Here is an 11,013-nt window from a genome sequence, read left to right as displayed (position 1 = left end):
AAAAGACAAGAGAAGTGTTGGTGAGGATGTGGAGAAAAGGGAGTCCTTGTGCACTGTTGGTGGGAATCTAAACTGATGCAGCCACTATGGAAAACAGTACAGAGGTTCCTCCAAAAATTAAAAACAGAACTGCCCTATGATCCATTAATTCTACTTCTGGGTATGTATGCAAAGGAAATGAAATCATGACCTCGAAGAGATCGCTGCACACCCATGTTCACTGCAGCATTATTTACAGTAACCAAGACATAGAAACAACCTAAGTGTCTGTCTAGGGGTGAGTGGATAAAGAAAATGTAATATACACACTCTCTGGAATATCATTCACCCATAAAAAAAGAGTAATCCTTTACATTAGTGCTTCGAATCTCGTATATTTGCAATACCACAGTTTTGCACAAATAGAGCTTTGTATTTTGTTGCCATTTCTCTTAATACGCAACAAGTTCATTGCCCCCTTTGGACTCCAGTAAAATGCTGGATTTATGTTCTGAGAAAACGATCAACAGTGACTCCGAGTCCTCGTTCATACATGCAATTTGGCGTTTGGTCTCTACATTTGCCATGGGTAAAACGGCTGCCACTTTTCTAGCCACAGCTCGAGAATTTTTAACACGAGTGGCTGTGCACCCTACACACAGAGATGCTCACTGCCTCACTGGAAACTTCTGGCAAGCCGACGATGTCATGGTTTCACTGTGAACGCCTTCTCCCAGATCCTTAACAATGCAGGTCCACACCCTCACCCCTGGAGGGTCTGTTCCATAGACGTCCCCCCACTAGGAAGGGCTCACCCATCCTGCCTTTGTCTACTGTTTCTAGACCAGCTCCCTGACCACTTCTGCTCCCTAACCACCCACTCCTTGCCCCAAACAATGCTGTACTAATTGTTTGTGAGCCTCTAGGATGAATAATATCAAGGGCTACTGAAAAGCAAGGAGATTATATCCACCTGTCCCTCTACCTATGTGCCTATTTACTCCACTGAAAAGTTCTGATACAGTTTAGAGATGGTTTCTTCTTGTAGAAACCATATACCCAAATATCCAGTGATAGCCCCCATCATAAAAGATGTTGCTACCAGCTTATCCAATCTGAAAAGAAGAGTCATAAAATCTAACTCCAGCATCCTTTCTGGATGACTTCTTATCAGATTCATAGCTGGAACCCATACGATCATGGTATGATGGAGTCATTTTGGGCAATGCTCTCAATTTCATTTTAAAAATTGTTTTCTGATTCAAATCACATGTTCACTATAGAAATTACATGCTCAATGAAAAGCATGGGGAGAAAAGTGTATAAAGAATAAAATGAAAACCACCTTGAATTCAACCAAAGAAAACCATTGTAAATGTGGCGGACTTCCATCTATTAATTCTTTTCATGAGTTTTATGTGAATATTTGGATTATATTCTACATGTTCTTTTGTAGCCTCTCTTCTCTTGAATACCCTTTTATATCGCTAATTCAAAAAAAAAAATGATAATAGCTGCATAATATTCCAGCATATAAAGAATCATGAAACTTCCCCATTCCCCAACTGCTGAACATTTAGGTTGTTGCAATACTTTTACAAGTTATGTTTGCTGAGGAGCCCAGTACCATGTGCATCAACCCTTGTCTCCATCTTCTCTCAGAAAGGGGAGAGAATGCAGGGCACGGGTCTCAGGTGACCCGTCGGATGGCGCCCGCTGGCCTGGGGTGGCCTGGTTAACTTCCATGAATCCAATATTCTCACTTTATGGAGCCTTCCTAATTTGGCACCTCATTATGTCATTTTATGGTGCTTTACAACTGTTTTACGTGCATTTATTAACCTCCTCCCAGACTCTGAGCTCTTGGAAGCCAGGGTTACTAAGGCAAACTTTTTATAATTCATTTTCATTTTTATTCTTTATATTTATATAACTGTAAACATACACTTATTTTATATTTATATTAACATCAGTCTCTTTTTTTTTTTTTTTTTTTTTTTTTTTTTTTTTACCGGTTTTAAAAGTTTCTTTATATTCTATTGCACTTGGCAAAGGAACTACTTTAGAAACCTAATGACCGCCTTTCTGGGAAGGCAAAGACAGCGATGCTTGCAGGAGGAGAGCTGGTGAAAGGGTTACGGGACGGTGATGCCAGCTCTAGCGAACGGCCTCGTTTCCCCTCCTCTGTGCCAGTTTTGCATCTTTCTCTCTAATGCCCCTAAACCACCAACCTCCCTGCCCCTGCACGTCCTGGTTTCACCCTGGCTTCCTGTCTCTGAAATGACAAAGTTCTAAATATCCCATTTTCCTAGCTCTACAAGTCGGCAGTTGTTAAGAAAAAAATCCAAAATGACATAATGCACTTTGACTTGGGAATAAATCGCAGCCCCGACTCCGACTCTCTGTGAGCATGTGCATTTTAAAATGGGTCCCTTTCTAATTCAAAGGAATCTGTCCTTTGTAACTTTTCTGCCAGGTGGCAAGGTGAAGAAGATTTGGGGTGGCAGCAGGTGGAGAGGATGACGTGCTAGAAGAGAGAGCAGGAAATTTTCCTCTTCCTGGTTTCTTAAGGTCCCTTCCATGAGCGATTTCTGTCTATGATGCTATCAGTATACTTACCATTCCATCGTTGACTACATTTGCAGTATTAAGAAATTACTTTGGGGAAAAACAAGGCCATCCGATGGTATGGCAAGCCACTGACACGATTCTTCCGCCGCGCTCCCCACCAGGTCTTGCTGTGCCACCTGGCCATGTACGGAGGACTCAGTAAATGTCTGTCTAGACCCTAGTTGACTAAAATGTTGCCACTTTCAGTTGCTACCTCATACGGCAATCAGTCTAACTCAGGGCTTTCTCATGGCAGCTCCCTTGCATGAACAGAAGGCAGGGCTCAGACTGCTCTCTCAGACTACCTGCACGACGCTGTTGCCACCGGCGGCCACGGTGGCCCTTCTCCACACCCGCCTCCTGGTGGAGACCTCGCTGAGCAGCTGGGCCAGTTTGCGCTCCATCTCCGCCTGAAACACTTCATTCTGCAGCTGCTTCTCAACGACTCCCAGGAGGACTGCATTTAAAATGAAGCACAGGCCCCCAAACAAGTTAGCTAGCGGTGGAGGGGGGAAAAAAGGCTGCGTGCATAAGAGAAATTAACGTAGGGTTACTATAAAACGCGGATCCCTAGAGAGGAGACATTAAACGGGTTTGGAAAAGTGAGGGAGGATCCAGGAAGTGCTGCTCATCTTATCCACAGTTCCGAGCTCCACGTGTCTCAAGAATAGGGGGGGAAGGGGGGCCGGGAACCCCAGGAACGCGGCATAGCAGGAGCTCTGGAGCTAGGGAGGCCTGCACACGCCTGGACAGTCTGTCTGCACTGACTTCAAAACTTCTGGGAATGGTTTAAGTTCCTATCTTATCTTGAGTCAGAAACTGATTCGAGATAAGGTGCCTCTCTTCAGACATCGGCTGTAAATAAGATTATCTAAACAGACAATTGGCATGTCAGCCAGAACCGGTTCAAATCTCCTCTGAGATAGGACCACGGGCAAGTCATTTAACTACTATGAATATTATGTGAGAAATGAGGCCGCTGTACCATGCGGGGGTGGGGGCTTTACATGGGATGTTATGTGTGAGGCAGAGAGGGCTGGCAGGGTATGGGAACCCAGAAATGGCGACTGTCGCCACTTTACGTGCTCCCTCCCTCCCCTCCGACCGCTTACTCGCTGTGCTGCTCACCCACTGGGCACCCGGTGGGCATGTTACTACCTCCTACATGTTGGTGTGCCACCGGTTAGAAAGTCTTATTCTGCAATGCCATAGCTGTAAATATCTGACCCGGGCCTGCGAGACTTTAAAAAAAGCTTCTTATCGACTCACCGAGTTACCTTATTTATCTTTATAAAACCAAACGAATAAGACTTTGAGAGAAAAACAAAAGATCCTTGATTCACAACCCCGTCCGGTTGTGGGTCGGAAGACTGTCAGCCCCATTGGGCTGCTCTGCACTGGATGTATGAATTTTAGAGAAAGCCAACCAATCCTTTGTGTGTCATAACTCAGTGGGACACATTCCTAGAGCTAAATTTGAATCCCTTTCTCATTCATTCTTTGCCAAGAAGTTAAAGTACATTTCGCCCTGAATTGAGGACTCGGAGACGGAAAAGGTGGTATATCTTTCTTCACACACCCACACAGACTTCTTCATCTTACAGGTTACGAAATCTGACCAAAGTTAAACATACCTGTTCTTACCCAAGACGATTTCAACAACTGAGACAAGTTGAGCTGTGGGTACTGGAAGGCTATGAAGAAAAAAAAGGGTTGGGGGAGGAGACAAAGCTGTGAGAAACACGTCTGCCACAGTCAGAAAGGTGAGTCGCAACGCACTGCCTTTCCTACACTAGGTAGCACTACATACGGAAGACGAAGTCGCCAGATCGGTGTGGGGGCCAGACAGCACGTGGTTTCTGCGCACGTCCGTCTCAAGGAAGCTGCTAGATGTAGAGAGCAATTTTACCCCTGTCTACTGCTGCATGTTGACAAGGCATGCTTCTTCATTTCATTAACACACTAAAATGCATTAAGAATCGTTAGACCATTTGGCAGTTCCGCCTTGGGGAAAAAGATTTTTTTTTTTTTTTTGCCTGACTTCAACTCTGGAATCTACTGCTTTTTTTTTTTTTCTGAAGTAAATGTTTCTGCCACACCCAGGCCTAGTCCATGTGCACTGTGAATCTTAATGCATCAGCCAGAAAGAAAGGTTTTGTTTCCATTTATTATTCTTTTTTAAGTGTACACATAAAAGTCACTCTTTCTGGTGCACAGTTCTATGAGTTTTGATGACCGCACAGAGCTGTGTAACGACCACCACCATAAAGATCTAGAACCATCTCATGGCCTCCTCCCCTCCCAAACGGCCATCTGCTATCCTTTTGTCGTCTAGCTTTCCTCCCAACCCTCACCCCTGGCAACCACAAATCTGTTCTCTGTTCTTCTATCTTTTCCAGAACTGATAAAATCTCTCATAGCACCCTCTTCCTCAGAAAAGAGATTAAATCGAGGTCCAGTGGGTGAGGCCGCAGGGCTGGAGACCCCTCCTGGCTTGAATCCGAAAAGCTCTAATTTTATCGGATTTGCATTCTGAATTTCAGCCCAATATTTCACTTGAGGAAAAGAGGTTCCCCCCACCACGGAAACGCCCGCGACCACGTCCGTCCCCAGCACTTCACGGGGGAGTAGTACTCACGTTCGGCCATCTGGAGCACTGGGTACCCCAGGTAGAAGCTGAACTCCACCACACTCAAATTCCTGAGCAGCTCGCTCACTTGCGTCCCGTTCCAGAAGCCCTGGGCACCTTTCACCGCGAAGACGATGTTCACGGGGCCCCGCCGGGGGGCCGTCCTCGAAGGACCCACGGTGACGTTCAGGATCTGAAAGGAGAGGTCGGAACAGGCTCCTAAAACCGAAAACATTCCGCCGAAAACATTCCGCCGAAAACCTGACTGATTTCTCTCTCACGATTCCTCTCATCGGTTTTATTTTATTGTATTTTTAAAGCAAGTGACGTGTTTAAAGGAAGAGTAACTGGTGTCACGACCTGCTTCCCTTTCGCAACACTTTAAAATCACAGGTGATTGAAAATGTTTTTTACGTTAAGTGATGAACTGAGTGCATGTGTCTACATGTATCACCTCCCTCCCTCCCACCTCAAATCCTAGTGAAATAACAAGGAGCTGAAAAAAGAGGAGGAATCAATCCATGACAGTACTGAGAATGGGGGAAAAAAAAAGAGATTCTGTCGAATTTCTGGAAAATGGAGAAAGGATGGAACCATATTGGTATAAAGCAGAACTGAGGGGGAACCAAGACCCGTGGCACAGACTCTAGGGGAGCTGAGAAGCTTGTCCCTAGCAGCCTGGGAGGCTCGAAGATAGAGACCCACAGGAAATGAGACCAAGAGTAGGCAGCTGTAATTAATTAAAGCCTATGTGCCAAAGAGCTGAGTCAAGTGCCTCCCTCCTTTTTCCTTTCTGTCTGCCACACCCAGGCCAGCACAGAGGTGCTAGCAGCAGCCACATCTCCACCCCGAAGAGCCTGAAGTGCTGCCCCCTAAGGAAAACAGATCCCTACCTGAGAGACCCACCGCAGGTTTGGGCCCTAAGCGAGGACGTGGGTGGAGACTGCACACAGAGACGAGGAAGGAAATGAAAGAAAAAGTAGCTCTGCCAAGAAAAAGCTGCACTAACGTGCTCCATCCCAGGGTACAACCTCTTCATCCTGCCTGTCTCGACCACACACTGCCCCAAGAGAGAAACTCACCACAGATGTATATTCTGCCCGGTACCTGGTGCTCCACTGAATCTCCCTTTAGGACACAGGGCTGACACAGACACAGACTAGACAGCTGAAGGGGAAAGCTGAACGAGCTGCCAGAGTTAACCACCTGCTTCTTCACTCCAGCCGACCAACAGTTTCCAGACATTTACAGAAGAGCAACAGCACGAATGCAAAGAACCGAGAGCAGCACAGAACGATGGCCGCAGAGAAAATAGAAATAACTGAGGGAACAGAAGACGACTTTCAAAAAACTCTATTGTCCTCAAAGACTTTCAAGGTGACATTATATCCTCACACAAGATAATCTTGCATCATTGCAGGAAAGGCTGCAATAAAAAAAGGAGCAAAGAACAATGAAAAAAATGAAGGCTTCGCGAAAATCCAAGAGAGGGACTGAATAATATAATAAACACAGCTGAAGACTAAATTAATGACTTGGAGGGCAAAGTTTAGATAATCTGTAAAAACAGGAAATTAAAAGGAGATGAAAAATATAAGAAAAAAATGGAAATAGGAAAGATGAATCCAGGAGCACCAAAATCTATTTAATACGAATTCCAGAAAGAGAAGACGAAGAATATGGAGGAAAAAACATACCAAAGAAATAAAATAAAAACAGCAGCAGTGTCCATATGATGCATACAAAGCTTTTTTTTTTAGAGTGAAGCACTGCCTTTCCTGGCATTCCATAATATGAGCGCTAGTATATTTTGGCATTGTCCCCATTGGATAAACTATAAGTTGATAACGTTCCTTTTTAGAAGAAATTTTCTGGTCTGAGGCCATGCCACCCTGAACACACCCGATCTTGTGTGATCTCGGAAGTTAAGCAGGATCCGGCCTGGTTAGTACTTGGATGGGAGACCACCTAGGAATACCAGGTGCTATAGGCTTTAAAAACAAACAAACAAATCAATAAAATAGAAGGAATTTTCAGCTCACCATATCTGAGCTACGCGACAATACCATGGAAAGAGATCAGCCCCAACCCACGTGAACCGACTCTCCTCCCCTGGAGGGAATCGGGAAGAGTCAAGTGCCTCTTCAGCGGAACATGACAAAACTGGCTCCCTTGGAAAGCGAAAGCCTCTCGTTCTGCACTCGGCGCTTCTCACCTGCACCGTGAGGTTATACGTGGCCTGGTGGTGTTTTCTCACTTCAGAGAGAGCTGTCATCAGGCCTTTCTCGATGCGCTGGGTGAAGTTGCAGAAGCCAGTATCCACGCTCTGAGGCACAAACTGAAGGACTGAAAGACAACAATCGCAGTCCCATGAATTCGGCGTTTCTTTAGTATCGGTGAAGGAAGAGAGGGAAAAAGAGGACCTCAATCGACTAACTCATCCACAGCCCAGGGTTAAATTAAGTTCTATGGTGTATTATGTATGTGTATATATCACGGAAATGTAGGAAACCACCTCCGAACCCAGTGAAGATATGCAATGGGGAGGCGGTGTCATCATTTGTGAACGGAAAAATATCTAAGATAACAATGTGAGCACAAGAAGCTGCAACTGACTGAAATATTTCAAATATATATGAATTCATTAGAGATGAATTAGTAAGTATTTATGGGTGAAAACACACGATATCTGGTATTGCTCTGAAACACTCTAGCTTCCTCAAAAAAAAAATATGCAGGGGATAGATAGAACGAAGTTGGGAAAATGTTGATCATTTTTTAAGCTTAGTAATGGACATAAATTAGCTTAATATGTTATTCTCTCTACTTTGTATATGTTTGAAGGTATCCATGAGGAAAAGTTAAATATAATATTAAGGAATTACTATGACCTTTAGGGGATGTGATAGCACTGACAGATGTATATGTGTATATGTATATGCATACATGCATATGTGTATATGTATGCATATATACGTATATGTGTGTATGTATGCATATGGTGTGTATGTATAAGTGCGCATACCTTTATACGGCTGAATATGTATGAATATATATGTATACATGTAGATGTGTACATGTATATATGTATATGTATGTTTAATAATCTATCTCTTAGAGACACAGGCTAAAATATTTTTGAATGAAAAGATATGATGCCATATCAAAATAATATGAAAGGAATGATATAGATGGGGGTGTGTCTATAACAAGGCTGACTAGAAGTTAAACACTGTCGAAACCGTACCATAGGTACAAGAGGGTTCATTAAACTATTCCATGTACTTCTGTATATGTTGGAAATTTTCCATGAAGTTTTTTTGAAGATTTAAATAATGAATTTTAAAAAGAATCCTCCCCAAAGCTTTTAAAAACAAAAAAATAAAGTGAAATTCTATTTACAAGCCAAAACAGCTATGCTTGGGTTTTCTCACCTGTTTGAACTTGGAACCTGGACTCTGGCACAAGGAAGGAAGGTTTCACAGCCAAGATTAGAGGAGTTTGGTCACGTACAAGTTTACTGTTTATAAGTACATTTATGACTGATATTGCCGTGTAAACAAAAGGACCAGATGTTACCAGAAAAGTGAAGTCAGCGAATAGTTCGTAAACCTATGAAAATAAAAAAAACATAAGACAATAATTATCAAATTATCGAATCAGAAAACCACAATTCAAATGTAGAAGAAGCTGTACTGAGATACATAATAAGGTAAAAAAACAGCTAATTTTAAATGAAGGAGTAGAGCTTCACAGATACTCAAATTTTACTGTAGTAATTACTTTTATACATCTGCACAAAACTGCACAAAACTATAAGAGCAAGGAGAGCGAGAAAGAACAGCGAACAATACGAACTGAATAAGGAGTTATGGAAATTCAAGGTGTTTGCTTGTTTTCACCCATGTATAAACGAACAATTATTCTATTGAGTAATGCAATGCTGTCCAAAAGAAATGTGTGAGCCACATATGCAATTATAAAATTCTAGTAGCCACATTACAAAGCATAAAAAAAAGAGGTGAAATTAATTTTAAAGACATTTTACTTCATCCAATATATCTGACATCATTTCAATAAGTATTCGATACAAAAAATTATCAGTGAGATATTTTACATTCCTTTTTTCACTAAGTCTCTAAAATCCAGTATGTATTTTGTGCTTAACAGCCCATCTCAGCTCAGACGAGCCCAATCCACATATGGCCTGTGGCTCTGGCCAGGATGGTGTGGGTCTACAGTGTGGCTTCTGAGCTCGTGGGGGTGGGGGGTGGGGGGTGGGGGTAGAGAAGGCACCAGCACAGCGTCCGTCATAAAGCATTTGAAAATCTCGATCTCCCTGAATGTACAGAAACATGCATATGCCCACACTCTAAAATCTAATTGAAACTCTGTCGCAAGTCTTTTCATGCAAATTAGGAGAAGCAAAATTGTTAGGGTCCTCACTCCGAACTCTGGCCTTAGAGCCCCCTTTGTTCCAACTCTGCCAACAAAAACCTGGCCTTGTCTAGGGTCAGGAAGGGCTCCTCTGATGATGTGACATCTGAGTGGAGACTCAGAGGATGAGCAGGTGATCACTAGGGGAAGGGAGGGGAAAAGGGCAAGCGACGGTTCCATGACCATCATCCTGTGCCTTCCCCCCGGGCGCCCGTGTCACACTGCCTGCCGCAGGGACCTACCCTGAGCTCCACTGCCCGATTGAAATGAATCCTCAGCACCTCCTTGATGGACGTGATGATGTACTCCTGTACGGCTCTTCTGGCCAGCACTGCAAACGAAAGCCAGCACCAAATGCAGTTAGTGGCATCATGAATAACACGGTCATCACACTTCCAGACCCCAAGGCAGAGCCTGTGCTGTGCCAAAGTGACTTAGCGGCTACAAAATCCGTTTTCCAAAATGAAAAAGAACAGAGCAACAGCAGTGGATCTTGAACTTACCAAATCACCATGCACAGCATCAGCTCAATGTGCTAATAAAACCCTCGACTCTGTGCCCCTCCAGGTAAGACCAAGAATCAGGGACTGTGGCCTCACCCCGTACTGGCTACGTGTGGTCAGTGCCTTCCCAAGGGCCAGCCATGGGTCACTGGAGAGTGCTCTTACTTTTAGTGTAGAAAGCCATAAAAAGAATTCTTTCAGGGGACAAAGAATCACCCCAATCCTCTCTCTCTGACACAGAATTACGAAAAACAAAAACAAAACCCAAGGTCAAGTCTCAATGAAGATTCTAAATGAGGTGATGCTTCCTCGGGGTCAAAATTATCCCTGAGAGCAAAGATGGTGCTCATATCCCCTTAAAAATACTGATTAACAATATGGATATTTAGGCACGATTCCGTACATCTACAAAAACTGCTGACGTGTCATACATTTATAATGGGTGAATTCTACCCCGGAACGCTATGAAAAATACATGGATTCCTAATAAAGGACACCAAATTCATTAAATGTATGTCATATGTGTAAGTTAATCCATGCTACAAATATCTGATATTCTTAGAGACACTTCTAAAATAGTTTCTAATCTCTAGAAAAATCCTAGAAGGCACATTGTTACTATAAGTATCAGAAATGTCATGGGATCCCAGAGATAAAGACGCTTTCAACAGTTCTCCTCATAAGCTTCTTGTAACTCACCACTTTGTAACTAGTGTGTAACAATGTTGCAAGAAAGAAGTATCACCCATATGAGAACTCTTCTCTCTCTCTCCTGGACTACTGTAATCCTGCAGATGAAGGTGCACCACTCTGTCCCAACCTCATTTCCTCCTCCCATTACACAGTCTAATTGCC

The 11,013-nt window shown here is 43.4% G+C and overlaps 1 protein-coding gene and 1 pseudogene across 1 annotated transcript in view; one reads left to right on the top strand and one right to left on the bottom strand.

Annotated features, from left to right (window-relative positions):
• Positions 1-11,013, bottom strand: part of KIAA1549 (KIAA1549 ortholog) — a 129,542-nt gene that overhangs the window by 54,033 nt on the left and 64,496 nt on the right. The window contains exons 7-12 of the mRNA XM_011359561.2: positions 9,898-9,986; positions 8,653-8,830; positions 7,434-7,564; positions 5,228-5,411; positions 4,224-4,283; positions 2,895-3,046 (exon numbers count right to left, since the gene is read on the bottom strand). Coding sequence (XP_011357863.2) covers positions 2,895-3,046; positions 4,224-4,283; positions 5,228-5,411; positions 7,434-7,564; positions 8,653-8,830; positions 9,898-9,986 — 794 coding nt within the window. The remainder of the gene's footprint in view (positions 1-2,894; positions 3,047-4,223; positions 4,284-5,227; positions 5,412-7,433; positions 7,565-8,652; positions 8,831-9,897; positions 9,987-11,013) is intronic.
• LOC111739247 lies at positions 7,093-7,211 on the top strand (annotated as a pseudogene).

The sequence above is a fragment of the Pteropus vampyrus genome, unplaced genomic scaffold, assembly GCF_000151845.1.
Source record: "Pteropus vampyrus isolate Shadow unplaced genomic scaffold, Pvam_2.0 Scaffold48, whole genome shotgun sequence".
Lineage (NCBI taxonomy): Eukaryota > Metazoa > Chordata > Mammalia > Chiroptera > Pteropodidae > Pteropus > Pteropus vampyrus.
Note: the sequence above shows the minus strand (reverse complement) of the source record. Positions and strands in the feature narration are given on the sequence as shown.